The sequence below is a fragment of the Mastigoproctus giganteus genome, chromosome 6 (assembly GCF_048544385.1).
Source record: "Mastigoproctus giganteus isolate SK-2022 chromosome 6, ASM4854438v1, whole genome shotgun sequence".
Classification (NCBI taxonomy): Eukaryota; Metazoa; Arthropoda; class Arachnida; order Uropygi; family Thelyphonidae; genus Mastigoproctus; species Mastigoproctus giganteus.
The window spans coordinates 10,951,587-10,972,178 of record NC_143580.1 but is presented as its reverse complement, the minus strand read 5'-3'; the positions used below and the strand labels follow the sequence as shown (position 1 = coordinate 10,972,178).

The 20,592-nt window shown below is 36.5% G+C and overlaps 1 protein-coding gene across 1 annotated transcript in view; it reads left to right on the top strand.

Moving 5' to 3' along the window:
* LOC150083911 (putative 3',5'-cyclic phosphodiesterase pde-5) overlaps positions 1-20,592 on the top strand; it is a 74,913-nt gene that overhangs the window by 6,323 nt on the left and 47,998 nt on the right. Inside the window, exons 2-4 of the mRNA XM_090375602.1 lie at positions 1,488-1,574; positions 10,369-10,519; positions 16,546-16,701. Coding sequence (XP_090231728.1) covers positions 1,488-1,574; positions 10,369-10,519; positions 16,546-16,701 — 394 coding nt within the window. The remainder of the gene's footprint in view (positions 1-1,487; positions 1,575-10,368; positions 10,520-16,545; positions 16,702-20,592) is intronic.

The window sequence follows — 20,592 nt, the reverse complement described above, 5'->3', positions numbered from 1 at the left end:
TATTTATTACTAAAAAATTACAATCAATTTTTATCATTACTGCCAATCATTTTCAGTAAGTTTGGATTACAAAGTAAGTAATAATAAAATGTATTACAATCCATTTTCAAATTATAAGTAACCAAAAAAATACTATTCACAGTATTTGTTTCCATTTTATTTCTAATTTTGCTCCATTGATTGCTAATTAATGAAAATACCTGCTCTATTCCCATTGTCGAAAAAAATCGAAAATGTATATTGAGCAATTTTTAAAAGCTCAGAACATTCCTTGGAACTCTTGCATTGATTAAAATATTCAGCTCACTTTCTATGCTAATAAATTTTCCCAATTATCGTCTTTATTTTTCTCAGAAACAAATTCTTTAAAATTCATAAATTGGTCAAATAACCTACTATCATTGATTTTTACTCCTTTAAAAAAAAAATCTAAAAAAGAACTCTGTATATTATTCCACTTTGGAACATTTTGAATTGCAACACAACACTACTGAACACCTGTGGGACAAACAGGTAATCTTTTTTAATGGCATCACCCACAAACTAGTGCTCTGTGACCCTTGCTGTGTGACAAGGAGCATTCTGTGCTGTTACTGACAGGGTCTATTTCCATAATGCTGCCACAGTGTGGGTGTAATGGCCAAAGAATGATTTCAGGCACCATCACCACCACTATCACTCAACAAAGTCCAAACCAACTAACGCTCCTACGCTGCTCCATATCATCAGACCACTTCCACCATACTTCATAATCGAGATGAAACACTCTCTAGGCAATCTCCCCACCCAGTTCATTGGAATGAAACATTTGTAGTGAGATTTGTCATCCCATAGCACCTTCTGCTACTCATCTAGAGTCTATGTATATTGGGAATGACACCAGTTCAAATGCTGATTCATATTGGTGACCATGATATTTGCCTTATGTACAGCTGCCTACCATTGAACCTCAAGGTTGTGCAGCTCTCTACAGATGGTCGACTTACTAATGGATGTTGCTGTGGTCTCTTGGATCTGCTCCATGATGTTTTCCACAGACAATATGCATGAGGCATAAACATACTCTCTTTCTGATTTATCAAACACATTCTGTGAGTTTATGAGGTCATCCAATGAAACTTGCTTTCATTGAGGTTATCACCTGCATTATTTAAATAGTATCCACCTTGAATTTTGAGAGGATCAAGTTAATTGAAGTTGCACACACAGAAAGGTTACTGATTTTGCATCCAGCCATCATCTCACATTGAAAATCTTTTTGTTCTAATCTACAACACATACTGGCTTATAACATCTGGTTCTGCCCAGGTAGCTACTGAAAATTTACATTGGTATTAATCTTGGGTATCTACCTGATTAAATGTGTGTGTCGCGGACTTCTATCACAATACATAATATTCATAGGGAAGGGTGTTTCAATACTTTTGGTTATATAGTGTATATTATGCAATAAAGTTTATTATATGGTTTTTTTGTTTTTTTTTCAGTTATTTGTTTCGTTATACAGATTGTGAATCGGAATCCATGTTAAGTTTCTATATTCATATGGTAAATGAACTTCTTGATAGAAATACGTAAGGAACATATTTTTTATAATTTCACTCCCTTTCTTATAATGGCATGAATGATTAAATTCATTTATCTTGATTATATTTTAATTTATTAATGCATATAGATAGATAGTTGAATAGTAAACAGTGACCAGGACAACAAACAGAACCATATCATCATTGCTCTGCTTAAAGTTGATATGAATGACACTTGGAGATATTTTTAAAAGTTTTTAACTGTTTAACTGTTATTTAACTTTATAAATAAATAAAGTCATCACTTGATTTATTTATCAGAGTCGATTCAAAATGATCCTCTGTCTGTCTGTTGGTTAGTGGCAAATTTGATGCCATTACAGGAACTAGAAGGCTGCAAAAAACTCGATGATCCATGTACTATCCAGACTCCACAAGCTGTTAAAATAGTGAATAGCAAAATTCAGCGAAATCAATTTTGAAAGCAGATGTAATGGCCAAAGAATGAATTTGTCAACCAGGAGTATATCTTAGTTGATTAAATCAAAACTAAGGATGAAAGCTTAATGTATTGTAGCACTGAAATTTGTGCTACAATACATTTTTAATAACTACTCGTGAAAGAATATTGTTTCAGAAGATTAGCAGTAAAAGAAATAATTGAAGAAAAATAAAAGTTTATTACTGAAAGCATAATTGAACCATGGATGGTGGCCAGTTTCTTAAATGTGTTCAAACCTGGAAGAAAGCAGTTGGATTAAAGATGTTAGTTCAGAACATCATAATATCTGTACAATTGAGAGGCATCAGAAATTGAACATCGTGCATTAATAAATAGGTTTATTTTGTGAGTAAGGTTATTAATTAAATAGCTTTCTCTCTGGTGAACAAAGTCGAGACTTTTATCATAGTGGTTGGGGGAGACAAATATCACCCTGGAGATTATACTGACATCATTAAATTAACAATATTGGCATTGCTGCTTGTCAATCTGAAGATCATTTGATGGCTAATCCTATGATAGCATATACAGAGAGAAAAGAAAAAAAATAATTGAGCAGTTACAGATCTGTAGTGAAACTGTTCAAGAAGAAAGACATCCTCCTAAGAGAAAGCCTTGAAGACGAAAGGGAATAGGAGGTGGGATATTGATGAAGATTATAACCCATTTGCTGTTAGATTAACATGTTTTGAAACCAACCACATCATTAATACATAATGTTGAAACAGTAGGCATGTGCTATAGGCCTAATGACTCTGATGAGTATGATGAACAGCTGTACAGAGAAGTAGAGTGGGCCAGTAAATCAGATTGTCTTGTAATGGGGAATTTTAATTTTTGAGATATTGACTGGAACATGTGGGTTGGTCATTCACACATTAGCAAGGCTTTTTTGGATTTATTGGATGATTGTTTTCTACAGCAGTATGTTCAGGAGGCAACCAGAGGGAGTAATATTCTTGATTTGATTATCAGTAGTGATTCTTCATGCATTAAGAATCTGCCGATAAAGGACCCACTAGGTGGTGGTGATCACTGTGTGCTGATGTGGGATTTACTCAAAGAGGTAACTACTATCAGGGGTGAAGGGTAGGGAATGGTTTTTGTTTTTGTGAAGGTGACTACAGAGGTCTGAGACACGTTTTAAAGTCTACACAGTGGGATCGACTGAAGATGTTACCAACAGCAAATTCTAAATGGGAAGTAGTCAAAGAAATAATATTGGAAGCTACTAGGCTTTTCATACCAACCAAGAAATATTGTTCAAGGTTTAGCCTAAATGGATGTCAGATGAACTAATGAGACATGTGGCAGAGAAGAAAAATGCATGGGAAGATAAATTAACAGGTGACACAGAAGCCTATGGAAGATATAAGCTGGTCTGTAATAAAGTCACAAAGGAGGTTAGGCAGACAAAGGAATATTATGAGAAATCTTTGGCAAAGGATGCAAAGAAAAACAGCAAAGAGTTCTTTACTTATGTAAACTCTAGAAGGAAGGGGATGAATCAGATTGGTCCACTTGTTATCGATGGTTCAATGACACTTGGAGATCTTGCTCAGGTAGCTAACAAACTGAATGAGTATTTTGCATCTACATTTACACATGAGGAGTTATTAGCATTAGCAAGGGCACTTGATGCAAGAAAGCATAGGCACCTCCATAGCCAGGTGGGAAGGAGCAGCAGTGCGAAGCACACGCTTCTTGATTAGACCGGGGTTCGAGCCCATCACCACCAAATACGGAGGATGCAGAAAGGTCAGGGAATGACCACCGCATATCCCGGAGCAATATGGCCTTAGTTGCTAATGCCCCTAAAAACCAAATAACAAATAAACAAACAAACAAACAAACAAGAAAGCATGCTTATATAGCATCAGCCAAAAGAAAAAAAAAAAAATTGTTTATTTCGCCCATCCCCACACTCCAAATGTTTGTCAAGTTCTGCCTTGAATATATTTAAGCTATCAACTTCTACAACAACAGATGGAAGTTTGTTCCAGCAATCAACCACCCACCAGCTAAAGGCAAACTTCCACATAGCTATCCTACAACCGTCTTTCCTCAGTTTGAATTTATGCCCTCTCAGGTGATTATTCTGAGCAAGAGGAAGAATCCCATCAGCATTGAGCATGCTCAAACCATTCAAGGCTTTATACACCTCAATCAGATCACCTCGCAAGTGCCTAGTTTCCAGACACTGTAATTTGCAAAACTTAAATCTTTCTTCGTAAGAGCAACCCTTTGTTCCATTCACTAATTTTGTTGCCCTTCTCTGTACTTGTTCCAACAGCTCTACATCCTTCTTAAAATGAGGCCTCTAGACCTGTATACAGTACTCAAAGTGTGGCTTGACCATTGCCTTATACAAGGGGATAATCACCTCCTTATCCCTGCTAGAAAAATTCCTATATATATCATTGATAAGACACCATGAGCTATTCTTGCAGACCGTCTGCATTGCTCAGAAAACTTCTTATCTGCCTGCACAATTACCCCCAGGTCCCTTTCATTCTCTACCACTGTCAGTGTGGTACCACAGAGTTGATACGTTACTCTGGGATTACTGCTTTCCATATGTAGTACTTTACATTTGTCAATGTTAAACTTCATTTGCCACCTCTCAGCCCATCTACTCAACTTTTCTAGATCCTGTTGCAACACTGTACTGTCATTAGTGTCATTAACAACCCTGCCAACCTTCGTATCATCTGCAAACTTGGACATTAAGCCTGATATACCATCATCAATATCATTTATAAATAAAGAAAACAATAATGGACCCAACACTGAACTCTGAGGGACACCACTAATGACATTAGTCCACGAAGAGCAGTGTCCATTGATTACCACTCCCTGTCTTCTCCCACTCAACCATCCCTTTATCCATAGCAGCAATTTGCCTCCAATGTCACACTGTTCCAATTTGTGGAGCAGTCTTCCATGTACAACAGTATCAAAGTCCTTTCTAAGATCCAAATATATGATATCAGAGTTATTCTTTGCATCCAGTTCTTTTGTAACCACATCATAATATCCAATCAGATTTGTCAGACAAGACTTTCCCTTAACAAATCCATGCTGTGTCTGAGCTTAACTGAAGTCTTGTCTAGATGATCCTGCAATGCTTCTTTAACCAGTGCCTCCATTAATTTCCCTGAAACAGAAGTTAAACTAACAGGTCTATAATTACCTGTGTCTCCCTTTGATCCTCCTTTGTGGATTGGGGTCACATTTGCACATCTTCAGTCAGTAGGTACCTCCCTTGAGTCCAGGGAAGCTCTCGTGATTACGGCTAAGGATTTGCTTACTTCCTTTGCTGCCTCCTTTAATATAACTGAATAGATTCCATCCATCCCAGGTGCCTTTCTTATGTTTATCTTCATCAATTTCTCCTCCACTTTACTCTCAGTTATTACAACATTATCTAGCTTACTGCCAGAGTTGAGTACACCTCTGGCATTCCCCTCCCTGAATAACTCCTCATGTATGAATGTAGATGAAAAATATTCAATTAATTTGTTAGCTACCTGAGCAGGATTATCAACATTTGAACCATCGATATCAAGTGGACCAATCTGATTCATCCCCTTCCTTCTAGAGTTTACATAAGTAAAGAACTCTTTGCTGTTTTCCTTTGCTAAAGATTTCTCATAATCTGCCTTCGTCTGCCTAACCCCCTTTGTAACTTGGTTACAGACCAGCTTATATATATCATAGGCTTCTGTGTCATATGTTAATTTATACGTATTCCATGCATTTTTCTTCTCTGTCACATGTCTAATTAGTTCATCTGACATCCATTTAGGCCTAAATCTTGAACAATATTTCTTTGTTGGTATGAAAAGCTTAGTATCTTCCAAGATTAATTCTTCGAATGCTTCCCATTTTGAATTTGCTGTTGGTAATATCATCAGTTGGTCCCACCATATAGAATTTAAATACTGTCTCAGACCACCGTAGTCACCTTTATGAAAGCAAAAACCCTGAGCTTTACCCTTGATGGTAGTTACCTCTTTGAATAAATCCCACTTCAGCACACTGCGATCACTGCCACCTTTTATCTGCAGATGTTCCTTTATCTGCAGATTCTTGATGCATGAAAAATCACTACTGATAATCAGATCAAGATATTACTTCCTCTAGTTACCTCCTGAACATGCTGCTGTAGAAAACAATCATCCAATAAATCCACAAAAGCCTTGCTAGTGTGTGAGTGACCAGCCCACAAATTCCAGTTAATCTCTGGAAAATTAAAATCCCCTATTATAAGACACTCTGATTTACTGGCTCACTCTGTTTCTCTGCACAATTGCTCATTACACTCATCAGATTCATTTGGCCTATAACACACACCTACTCTCATATTTCCTTTCCCAGTGCTTATGTCACACCAAACAGACTCAACATTGCATTGTCCACCAACATCAATTGGATGCACTTCCTTAGATTTTATGTGTTTCTTAACTAACAGCATAACCCCTCCTCCCTTTCTGTCCTGTCTGTCCTTTCTGTACACTTAAAGCGCCTCCTAGCCAGGTGGGAAGGAGCAGCACACGCTTCTTGATTAGACCGAGGTTCGAGCCATCACCACCAAATACAGAGGATGCAGAAAGGTCAGGGAATGACCACCACATATCCTGGAGCAATATGGCCTTAGTTGCTAATGCTCCTAAAAACTAAATAACAAACAAACATCTGTACATATTGTACTCCCCAAATTCCAGTTCTGCAATGCTTATGTCTGTGTGACACCATGTCTCTGATATCCGAACAATATCTGCCTTTGATGTCTTGACTAGCACTTCAAGCTCATCGAATTTATTAACTATACTTTGCATTGGTGTACATGCAAGTATACATGCACTTGTTTCTACTCTTAGTTACCCTGACACAACCCATGTATTTGCTAGTTCCACTATGACTCCCAGCAGTGCTGGAAATCCCCATTGCCTTGCTTTCCAGGCTACAGCTCCGTTGCATTTCAATAGAAGTAGTGCAAGAATCACTTTTACCTCTGCCAGCGGCTACTGTTAATCTACTAGTCCGTGTATCCCCCCCCCCAAGCTAGCAGTTTTCCGACCCATCTAACTCTGCCTCGATAGCATCAGCAAAAATTCTTGCACCCTTTCTATTTATGTGTATCCTATCCCTGTAGAAGCAGTCTCTCCTGTTAACAAGCACAGACCAGGCTGAGAAAAATTCTATCCCTTGAGCCTTGCACAATTCTCCAGGGCCGAATTGATCGACAATTATTCAGGGAGAGGAATACCTAGAGGTAAGTTAAATGATTTTTTAATAACTGAGAGCAAAGTGGAGGAGAAATTGTTGAAGATAAACATAAAAAAGGCACCTGAGGTGGATGGGATCTATCCAGTTATATTAAAGAAAATGACAAAGGAAGTAAGCAAACCATTAGTCATTATTATGAAAGCTTCCTTGTACTCAGTGAAGGTACCCATGGACTGGAGATTTGCAAATGTGACCCCAATCACAAAGGAGGATCAGAGGATGACACAAGTAATTACAGACCTATTAATTTAACTTTGGTTCCAGGGAAATTAACAAAGGCACTGGTTAAAGAAGCATTGCAGAACCATCTAGAGAACACTTCAGTTATAGTTCGGACATAGCATGGGGTTTTTTAAGGGGTAGTCTTGTCTGACCAATTTGATTGGATGTTATGATGTGATCACAAAGGAACTGAATGCAAAAAATACTTTTGATATCATATACTTGGATCTTAGGAAAGCTTTTGATACTATTGCACATGGAAGACCACTGTACAAATTGGAGCAGTATGGCATTAACAGCAAAATGCTGCTATGGATAAAGGAATGGTTGAGTGGGAGAAGACAGAGAGTTGTAATCAGTGGACACTGCTCTTTGTGGACTAATGTTATTAGTGGAGTACCCCATGGTTCAGTGTTAGGCCCTTTTTATTTTCTGTATTTATTAATGATATTGATGAAGGTATATCAGGCTTAATGTCTAAGTTTGCAGATGATATGAAGGTTGGCAGGGTTGTTAATGACACTGATGACAGTACGCTACTGCAAGAGGATCTAGAAACGTTGAAAAGTGGCAACTGAAGTTTAACATTGACAAATGTAAGGTACTGCATATGAGTAGCAGTAACCGCAGAGTAACATATCAACTGTGTGGTACTACATCCAAAGTTGTAGAGAATGAAAAGGACCCCTAATTGTGCAGTTGGATATGAAGTTTTCTGAGCTGTGCAGACAGTCTGCAAGAGTAGCTGATGATTTTTTGTCAATGATATACAGGAATTTTTCTAGCAGGGATAAGAAGGTGATTATCCCCTTGTATAAGGCAATAATTAGTTCACACCTTCAGTAGTGTATACAGGTCTGGAGGCCTCATTTTAGAATTGATGTAGGGCTGCTGGAATGAGTACTGAGAAGGACACCAAAATTAGTAAATGAAAAAAAGGGTTGCTCTTACAAAGAAAGGCTTAACATTTGCAAATTACCGTGTCTGGTGACTAGTCACCTGCGAGATGATCTGATTGAGGTGTATAAGTCCTTGAATGATTTGAGCAAGCTCAATGCTATGGGATTCTGCCTCTTGCCCAGATTAATTGCCTGAGAGGACATAAATTCAAATTGAGGAAAGACGGTTGTAGGATAGCTATGTGGAAGTTTGCCTTTAGCTGGTGTGTGTGTGTGTGTGTGTGGTTGATTGCTGGAACAAACAATAAATTCAAGGCAGAACTAGAGAAACATTTGAAGCAAATGGATGGATGAAATGGGTTGGGTTTTTTTTTTTTTTTTTTTTTGGCTGATGCTGTATAAGCTTGCGTTTCTTGCATCATATGCCCTCTCCTAATGCTAGTGTCAGAAAGCACAAAATTATAAATAAATTTTTAGGCTGGACTTGGTGTTCACTGCTTCCTAATGCAAATATACGGCATTGGGATTTTAATCTACCCTAATTTTAGAATTAGAATTTTAGAGAAGAAAAACCGGATATTTTTGTGAAGCAACCTTCTGCAGAGGCTGGCTAATTCATTCATAGTGAAAAGAAATCCAAAAAATATCGCTGCCCTCTCCAATCCAGATTGAACTTAATCCCACCTTTTTCAACCCCAGGTTAAAAAGATTGTCAGAAATGCCAGCAGTGAAAGTGTTAAAAAACAAGAAATTACTATTAAAATTATAAAATTATCACATATAAGTTCTTGTAGGTAGCTATAATAATTTATATGTATCCAATTCCCAACCTCAGAGGGTTCGTTAATCATGCATGAAATTATTATTTTAACATAATTTTCAGTAAAAAGACAGGAAGAAACAATGAAAAAAAAAAAAAAAAAAGAATTAAGCCAAACTAAAACAAAAAATTTGGAAACCGAAATGCTAAGAAGGAAAGAAGGTTTTTTGAAACATAATAATAATAATGTGTCAAAATTGAAAGGTTGAGTAGAATACAAACAAATGACTGACCAATTTAAAATAAAGATGATTGGAAATTTTGATCGAAACAAAAGTGAAATAAGGCATGAAGCAGCACAGGAAAAAAACCCATAAAAGTGAATCAAAAGACTTAAACAAGTTAATTGATAACTGAATAAACAGAAGAAATTAAAGGAAAATTTCAAAATAAAAATGAAACTAACCTATGACACACATTGCTGAACCAATCCAAGGGAACATAAAGCTTGAAAAATAATAAAAGCCAAGTCATGAAGAATAAAGGAGCAGGAAATAGGGCAGAAAAAAAAAAAAAAGATGGGAGGAGCCTCAAGGAATTATGGAAGAACCTAAGAGAAGGATTTTGTTTACGGGATCAACCTTACTGAATGAGATCTAGTCATGAATCCCGGCTCCAGAGAATATTTAGGGTGTAGAGGATGATGAAAAAGATTGGTAAAGAGGAAGAGAAAGAGAGAAAATAAGTTCTAGTAGGAGAGAATTTGAAAACATTTACAAAAATGCTCAACCATATCTGATTGGAAGTTATTCCAGCAGTCTATATCATCAGTAACTATACTTGAAATTTGTATAAAATATCTAATACATAAATTCACAAACTATGGAATTGTAATTTCTCATAGGCAATATTTTTGTACTATTATTTGTAGTCCCCATATTTAAAAAAAAAACTTACTAAAATAGTTTGGGTACCACAATTAATAGATTTAATTGATTTATTAGCAGATACAAATTAATCAACATTAGTTTGAAAAATTAAATAAACAAATGTATGATATTAATGAATTTATTATATTTTGCCATTTTCTTTTTCAAATAACATTCCATATTTGTTTGGTCTGCTATTTGTTCATAATAATTTTTGTTTTACTATATATTTATATAGATTCCACCAAAGGACACTTTGCTATTTTTTAACAGCTGTGAAGAAAAACTATTCTCAAGTTTCTTATCATAACTTTAGGCATGGTTTTTATGTCAGTCATGCCATGTATTGCATTCTGAGAGAAAACCTAAATCTATTTTCTCCCCTTGAGGTAAAGGATATTATCTCTCTCTCTCTCTCTCTCTCTCTCTCTCTCTCTCTCTCTCTCTCTTTCTTTCTCTCTTTCTTTCTCTCTCTCTCTCTCTCTCTCTCTCTCTCTCTCTCTCTCTCTCTCTCTCTCTCTGTATGAATATTTATGATGTATTAGCACAGTGTTTTTCACCCGTGACCAACAGAACACTTTGATACGATGTTCCATATATTGGCAAAACACTAAATCTGCAGGTATATTTTTTTCACTCACTATTGGTATAAAAAATCTCTGTATTCACGGTTTGAAACAAGTTAATTCAAACTTTACATTGAGAGTAATTTACGTTACAGTTTTTAGTATAGACATGACATTGCTGAGTGGTCATGAGTGCGAGTGCAATAGCACACACTCTTTGAATGGACCAGTCTTCAAACCCGTGACTGCTAAATACGATTAACATTTGTATTGATTGATTTATTGTAAACTCCACTGAGCGGGTGATCATGCCGGAGTATAAACAAGAATATTATTATATATTAAATATATTATATGTTCTTTTATTTTAAATTTCATCATGTAGGTGTGATCATGTTCTCTCCCCCACCCCCAAGATGTATGGCAAAACTAATTTCACAATAGAAAGCAATCATTTTTACCTATCAGAGGGGAACAAGCTATTGCAAGGGGAGAAGGGATTTGTGAACATGATCAAATTCAGAGTGAAGAAATGGGGATGCAATAAAAATATTGCTTAGTTAAGGAGAATGATATTTTCATTTAGAGAGTAAATTTTTATATAAAAAAAATCAAGACTTGTCTGAGACAAATTACTGTAGTTTTTCAATTTCTTTCCTGCCTCCCCTCGATAGAGATATAATAAAAAATATGTCAATGAAAATTGCAAAGGTAAACATCAACTGACTATAAAATTGCATTTAAAATAGCAAACTCTGCCAATGACATAATGCAAAGTGTGCACAAACTGATGAACAGCTTGCATATTATTAGTTTGTTCTGCTGTACTGGAAAATTTGCCTGTGTTATTCATAGCTCAAAGAATTTGTAAAAGAATAACTTCTGTATGACTCTCCAGAAATTAAAACGAAAACAATTAAAAAATCGAAAATCTTACATTACAGTAAGAAATAATTAACAATAATTAAAAATCAGGAGGAAGGAAAATTGTTTTGCAATTTTTTTTTCATTAAATTAATTTTTTGACTTAATTTTTAATTGCATTAAATTGATTTTTAATTGTGTTCATTTAATTTTTAATTATTGTTAATTATTTCTTACTGTAATATAAGATTTTCAATTTTTTAATTGTTTTTGTTTTAATTTCTGGAGAGTATCATATGGAAGTGTTCTATGTATCATATTGAGGTAAACTTCTCTTATTCTTTTATAAATATTGATATTAACGTAGAACATATTGAGCATTATAGCTCTGGTTCATACTGTCACTACTCAAAGAAGTACATCCTTGGTGGGGGGAAGTCTTATCATCTGATCCAGAATGTAACCCAGCATTATCACATTATTTCCTGTGGAAAATGATTTCCATGATTCAGCTTTTTACTTACACAATTTCCAGGAATGCTTTAATCATATAACTTGAGGCATATCTACAGGGCCTACCCTGTAGCAGTATGAAAATATTCTGTCACTTAACTCATTCATTTATGACACAATTTGAGGACAGTATTGTGGATCCTATATGGGCTATTACAGAACCCTATCTTACTGCAGTTGAATGTCCTGTAGAATGTTTGGAGCAACAAATGAAAGCATAGAGATACTCACCTTCTGTGAACAAGCTTCTCTCCTCTAAATGGATGAGCAGGTAAAAATAATGGTGTTTGTATTCAGAAATATTGTCAAGCAAATACTCTGTACTCTCCTCAGAATTGCTTTAACCTTCAAGATCTTAAAGATATTCAGACTCTCTTCTTCAGCTTTAAAAACTTAAAAATACTTATTAAATTAAATACTTTAAACTATTTATTAAATTAAATATTTAAGTACTTATTAAATATATATTAAATACTTTAAAGCTTTAAATACTTATTGTAAGGTTTTGAGGTCATCCATTTATCTGCAGTCAGTCTCAGTCTGAATTGCTGTGCATTAAATAGACGATGTTTTATGCATTTTAGCAGTAGTATCAGTAGTGGCACATTATGCAAGAAAGAAAGCTTACAGCATCATCCAAAAAAAAAAAAAAAAGAACTTCTCATTTCATCTATCTGTTTCCTCCAATAGTTTCTCTAGTCCTTCCTTGAATTTATTTAAGCTATCAACTTCAACAAACAGATGGAAGTCTGTTCTAGCAATCAACCACCTGCTGGCTAAACACAAATTTCTGCACATCAATTCTGCAATACTGTCCTTCTTAATTTCGAATTTATGCCTCCCCCCTCATGTGTGTAGTCTGAGCAAGAGGAAGAATCCCATAAACATTGAGCACCTCCGTAGGCAGGTGCAGCAGTGTATAGCACACGCTTCTTGATAAGACTGGGGTTCGAGTCCGTGACCACCAAATACGGAGGATGCAGAAAGGTCAGGGAATGACCACCGCATATCCCCAGAGCAATATGGCCTTAGTTGCTAATGCTCCTAAAAACCAAATGACAAACAAACAAACATTGAGCTTGCTCAATCCATTCAAAGCCTTAAATACCACAATCAGATCACCTTGCAGGTGCCTATTCTCCAGACACTACAATTTGCAGAACTTAAGCCTTTCTGGTAAGAGCACCCCTTTGTCCCTTTCACCAATCTCATTGTCCTTCTCTGAACTCATTTCTGCAGCTCTAAATCCTTCCCAAAATGAGACCTCCAGACCTGTAAGTAGTACTCAATATCTGGCCTGACCATTGCCTTATACAAGAGGATAATCACCTCCTTATCCCTGCTAGCAAAAATCCAGTATATCATTGACAAAACCACATTAACTGTCCTGGCAGCCTCTCTGCATTGCTCAGAGAACTTCATATCTAACTGCACAATTACACCCAGGTTTTTTCATTTTCCACTACCCTGAGTGTAATACCATGTGATTCTTATGTTATTCTGAGGTTATTAAAACCCATATGCAATACTTTGCATTTGTCAATGTTAAACTTCAGTTACCATTTCTCAGCCCATCTGCCTAACATTTCTAGAATCTGTTGCAGTAGCATACCATCATTACTGTCATTAACCAGTCTGACAACCTGTGGATCATCTGCAGACTTGGACATTAAGCCTGATATGCCTCATCAATATTGTTGATAAATATAGAAAACAATAATGGGCCAAATTTCGAACTCTGGGAGACTCTATTAATAACATTAGGCCACAAAGAGCAGTGTCCATTAATAACCATTCTCTGTCTTCTTTCACTCAACCATACCTTTATCCATAGCAGTAGCTTGCTCATAATGCCACACTGCTCCAGTTAGTATAGCAGTCTTTTATGTACAACAGCAGCGTCAAAAGCTTTCCTGAAATCCAAGTATATGATATCAAAATTATTTTTTACATCCAGTGACCACAAAGGAACTGTAGTATCCAATAAAATTGGTCAAACAAGATTTCTGGAGAGTATCATATGGATTTCCCCTTAGCAAACCCCTGCTGTATCTGAAGTATAACTTCAGTCTTTTCTAGATGATCCTGCATTATTTCTTTAACCAGTGACTCCATTATTTTTTCCTCAAACAGAAGTTAAAGCAGCAGGTCTTTAATTATTCATGCACCCTTTGATCTTCCTTTTTGAATTGGGAATACATTTGCATATCGCCAGTTGCAGAGACCTCCTCTGAATCCAAGGATGCTCTCATAATGGGGGAAATGGGAAGGTGTAGTTTTTTTTTTTTTTTTTTTTTGGCTGATGCTACATAACTTGCTTTCTTGCATCATTCATATGTCTCTACTAATGCTGAGAGTTTTCTCATTTTATTCGCTGCTTCCCTTAATGTAATTGGATAAATCCAATCCATCACAGGTGCCTTTCTTATGTTTAACTTCATAGCTTCCCATTCAAAGGAAGGAAATAAATCAAGTTGGTCCTCTTCTACTTTTCTTTCACTTACAAAATCATTTATCTCCCTGTTAGAGTTTGATAAACCTCCGGCCTCCATTTCCATAAAGAATTCCTCCTGTGTGAATGTAGATGTAAAATACTCATTCACTTTGTCAGCAACTTGAGCAGGACCATCAACAGTCAAACCATCAATATAAAGTGACCAACTTGATTCATCCCCTTCCTTTTAGTGTTTACATATGTAAAGAAGTCTCTGCTGTTTTTCTTTGCATCGTTTTCCAAAGATTTCTCATAATCTACCTTCACTTGCCTACTCTCCTTTTTGACTTCATTACAGACTAACTTATATCTACCCTAGGCTTCTGTGTCGCCCAATAATTTGTATCATCCCTTACATTTTTCTTCTCTGTCACGAGTCCCTTTACTTAATCTGACATCCATTTAGGCTTAAACCTTGAACAGTATTTCTTAGTTGGCATGAAAAGCTTAGTAGCTTTCATGGTTAATTCCTTGGGTGCTTCCCATTTAGAATTGGCTTATAGTAACATCATCAATTGGTGCTGCTGTATAGAATTTGAAAACTGTCTGAGACCACTGTGGTCACCTTTATTAAAGCAAAAACCCATCCCTTTACAGATGGTAGTTACATCTTTTAGTAAATCCCACATCAGTACACTGCGATCACTACGACCTACTGGTTCTTTTATCTGCAGATTCTTAATGCATCATAATCACTGCTGATAATCAGATCAAGAATATTACTCCCTCCATTTACAGCTCAAACATGCTGCTGTAGAAATTTCATCACATTCTAAAATTATTGATTTTACTGAGCAGAGAATTTCCATCAAATTTTGTTTCAAAAAAACAGCTTTTGGAAGATAATCTATGACATTCAAAGACTTTTTAGTGATCTACAAGCATATTTTTTCAGTTTAAATTTATGTCCTCTTATGTGCATTATCTGGGGAAGGACAAGAATGCTTATCAGCATTCAGTTTACTTTAACTCATTTAAAGCCTAAAACATTTCAGTTAGTTTACCACACAGATGACTAGTTTACAAATGTTCAATTTGCATAACCCAAGCCCTTCTTAGTAACATCCTGCACACTGTACTGATACTGACATGTGTCCTAATGACCTCACTGAGGATCTGTGTGTGCTACAACAACATCAATCTACATTCTGAATGGACAATTCTTTGTAGGGCTTTCCTGTCACATTCTGTTATCTTCAGGGGTTTTTCAGTTTGTGATGGTTTCAATACCAGTCTGCTTTCAATTGCAGGTCACATCACCAATCATCAATCTGGGGATTTTCAAGTACCATTGAAATGTCACATACAGACTGATTGCTTATATGGTGATCTATTATCATTCCATACTGGATGTCTGTTAACTCCTTTAATTGTAGTTTTTTTGCATTCACATTTGTATACTTTCCTCTCGAAAGCCTATGAGCATACTTATAGTAGTGTCTGACATGTGGTGCTTGAGTGGAATGTGACCAATTATCAATAGAAGTGTGTCTGTGTATTTAAGTGGAGGGTATAAAGGTAGGTAGATAGTGTTAAAGTGCTTACAGAATTTAAATTGTAATTACTGAGAACAAAGAATAGAAAAATGATGATAATAAGTAATTGGAAGTATTTAATGCTATGTGTCCTATGATTTCAGTGCCTTCTTCTTCTAGGGCCAGCCACCGAAATCAAAGGAAAACAGCAAGAAGTACAGCCTCTGTTTCCAACATGAAATATAATACATATTTATAGACATATAAACATTTTTTTCAAGTGCCATTTAAATTCCCTTTATAATTGTAGATGTAATTTTCATTTACATTGAAAAATTCTAATACATTAATTTTAAATGTCATCTATTAAAAAGGTTAGGAATGTCTGATACGTCTCTCCCACTGTCCTGTCCTGATACATAGAGGATAGTGTATATGTTTCCACAGTTAATTTTGTTTTTTATTTATACAATAAAGATGAAATATAATTTTCTTTTTGTTAGATCAAAGTTCTAATGATAGCCACCATTGCCCATGATATAAACCATCCTGGAGTAACGGAACATTTCCTTAAATCTTCAAATGATTCATTAAGTACTCTATATCCTATGCCACTTTTAGAAAGTCACCATCTTCAGTCCATTTATTTGATTCTAATGGTAGGTAAAGAAGTTTTGTTAAAACAAAGTATTATGAATTATTTAAAAAAAGTTAGAAATGACTTTGAACTATGTATAGAAATATTAACTAATTTTTAAATGCCTTTCTTTATACAATATCGTGCCCACCAGCTTTTCAAATTTTTTTGGAAGGTTTCCAAAATCATGCATATTTTAGTCTTATGCAAATCAAACAAATTTAGGGCAAAGACCTCATGCTATGAGAGCTGTATAATATTGTTGTACAGATTAGAGCATTAGTCTCAATTTTGCACATAGCTGTGTGTAAAGATTTTTCTGTGAATTGGATCCATCTCCACAATGAGATGGATGCAGTCCACAGCAAATTATATATTAGTTAGCTTGTTATTTCACTTGGAATACCATGAAATAGCCATGCTTCAGATGGGAGATATTATTAGCATTAGCATTAGTTGAGGCATATGAAGCCTATAGAGCATCAGCTAAAAAAAAAAAACCCTTTCTATGTCCCATCGGGGTCACTCCAAGTGTTTGTCTAGTTCAGCCTTAAATTTATTTAAGCTATCAACTTCCACAACAACAGATGGAAGTCCAGTTCTGCACATCTATTCTACAGCTGTCTTCCCTCAATTTGAATCTATGACCCCCTCAGGTTCTTAATCTCAGCAAGTGATAGTATGGCGTCTCCATAGCCAGGTGGGCAGGAGCAGCAGTGGGTAGCACACGTTTCTTGATTAGACCGGGGTTCGAGCCCGTGACCACCAAATACAGAGGATGCGGAAAGGTCAGAGAATGACCACCGCATATCCCCAGAGCAATATGGCCTTAGTTGCTAATGCTCCTAAAAACCAAATAACAATAACAAGTGGAAGTATCCCATCAGGTTTGAGCCTTCTCAATCCATTCAAAGCCTTGTACACCTCAATCAGATGACCTCGCAGGTGCCTAGTCTCCAGATGCTGCAACTGACAGAATTTAAGCCTCTCCTGGTAAGAGAACCCCTTTGTTCCCCTCGCCAATCTTGTTGCCCTTCTCTGTACCTAGCAACTCTACATCCTTAATAAAATGAGGCCTCCAGACTTTGTAAATATTAAACTTGAGTTGCCACTTCTCAGCCCATCTACCTAACTTTTCTAGATCTGTTGCAGTAGCATGCAGATCTAGAAAAGTTAGGTACTCAAGTGTCTTTACTGCCATTAACAACCCTGCCAACCTTTGTATTATCTGCAAACTTGGACTTCATCGATATCATTAATAAATACACAAAACAGCAATGGGCCCAGCACCGAACCCTGGGGAAGGATGCTCTCATGATTATGGCTTAACTTCCCTCACTGCCTCCTTCAGTATAACTGGATAGATTCCATCTTCCCCAGGCGCCTTTTTTATATTTAACTTCAACTCCACTTTGTGCTTCATTATTGCAAAATCATTTAACTCCCTATTAGACTTTAGTAAACTTCTGTCCTCCACTTCCTTAAAGAATTCCTCAAGTGTGAATGTTGATGCAAAATACTCATTTAGTTTGTCAGGTACTTGAGCAGGATCTTGAACAGTTGAACCACAACATCGAGTGGATCAATCTGATTCCTCCCCTTCCTTCTAGAGCTTATATAAGTAAAGAAGTCTTTGTTGTCGTTCTTTGCATCCTTTTCCAAGGATTTCTCGTAATCAGCCTTCGCTTGCCTAACCTCCTTTGTGACCTGATTACAGACTAGCTTATATCTGCCATAGGCTTCTGTGTAACCTGTTAATTTATATGCATCCCACACATTTTTCTTCTCTACCATGAGCCTCATTAGTCCATCTGACATCTATTTAGGCATAAATCTTGAACAGTATTCCTTAGTTGGTATGAAAAGCCTAGTGGCTTCCAAGATTAATTCCTTGAAGGCTTCCAATTTAGAATTCACTGTTTTTAACATCATGAGTTTATATCACTGTATAGAATTTAAAATCTACCTGAGCCCACTGTAGTCACCTTTACAAAAACAAAAACCCTTACCTTTACCTTTGATGGTGGTTACATCTTTAAGTAAATCCACATCAGTAGACTGATCACTGTCACCTAATGGTTCCTTTATCTGCAAATTCCTAATGCATGAGTCATCACTGCTGATAATCAGATCAAGAGTATTATTGCCCTCTGGTTGCCCCTCAAACATGTTGCTGCTGTAGAAAACAAATCCTCCAATAAATCCACAAAAGTCTTGCTAGCATGGATGTGGCCAATCCACAAGTTCCAGTCAATATCTGTAAAGTTAAAATCCCCCAATACAAGACATTCTGATTTATTTACCCACTCTGTTTCTCTGGATAATTGTTCGTTGTACTCATCACACGATCCTACTCTCATTTTCCCAGTGTTTAAGTCACACCAAACTGACTCAACATTGCACTGTCCACCCATGGCAACTGGATGCACTTCCTTAGATTTTATGTGTTTCTTAACTAACAGCATTACCCCTCCTCCCTTCCTACCGTGTGTATCCATTCTGTACACATCATACTCCCCAAATTCCAATTCTGCACTGCTTATATCTGTGTGACACCATGTCTCTGATATCCTGACAATATCTGCCTTCGATGTCTTGATCAGAACTTCAAATTCATCAAATTTATTTACTATACTTCTAGCATTGGTGTACATGCAAGTATACATGTACCTGTTCTTACTCTTAGTTAAACTAACACAGCCCATGTATTTACTTGTTCCATTATGACTCCCAGCAAACTTGCTCTCTAGGCTGCTGCTCATTACAATAGAAGCAGTGCAAGAATCGTTTTCGCCTCTGCCTGCAGCTGCTGTTAATCTTTTAGTCTGTGAATCCCCCCCCCCCAAGCTAGCAATTTTCTGACCCACCTAACACTGCCTCGATAGCATCAGCAAATATTGTTGCACTTTTTCTATTTAAGTCTATCCCATCTCTGTTGAAGCAGTCTCTCCTGTTAGCAAGCACAGACCACACTGAAAGAAATTCTACCCCATGAGCCTTGCACAGTTTCTCCAGGGCTGAATTGATTGACAACGTTCTAATTTTATTCTGGTCACAGAAGAGAACAGTTGGTGGATTTTTGGCTGCTGTAAAGGGATATGTATTTTTAAATTTTTACTGTATTCTTCGTTAATTAACATAGTACATTGTGTTTTACAGAGATGTTAAATAGGTTTAGTAGTGTTTGTTAGCTTCTTATTTTGAATTTATCTACCGATTTTTGGAAGTTACGACTCCTGGTGTTGGCACCAATATTGTTGAACTAGCCGCCATATTGTAGTCAATAAGAAATAGCGTAAGGTATAAAGTTAAACTATATAGTGTAATACGAAGCACTGTGTTAGGAATCTGTTAGCTTATTTTGTATTATCAATTAATCAAAAATATTATTAATTTTATTAAATTTCATTGTTAGTTAAATTGTATTTAAACGGAAATTATGACCCAGACTAGAGCTGCGAAGCAAAGATCACTGACTAGAGAGAATGCTGTGGCTCTGCGAAGAAACAAAGGGGGCGATTCTCCAATGCATCATAGTCTCGAAAAATGTGCGAAATGTAAAATGTTTGCTGACCTTTCTAAAACAGGACATGATCTAGCCAAGAAGGATGCCTTTTTGTGTGTGTGTGTGTGTGTGTGTGTGTGTGTGTGTGTGTGTGTGTGTGTGTGTGTGTGTGTGTGTGTGTGTGTGTGTGTGTGCTAGGTGTCTGGAGTGTCAAGAAATTAGGTGCCAACTCAGCGTTCTGATTGGTGTCTATGAGAACTTCAGGTGTAGGGTAAATGCCCTTGAAGAAATTAATATGAGGGGCCCATCAGGCTCTCAGCTGCCCAGCTCAACGACAGAGTTCACTCCTGTGCATCAGGCAAAACAGAGGAAATCTCCAAGGCAGAATGTGCTCCTCCCAAAGGAACT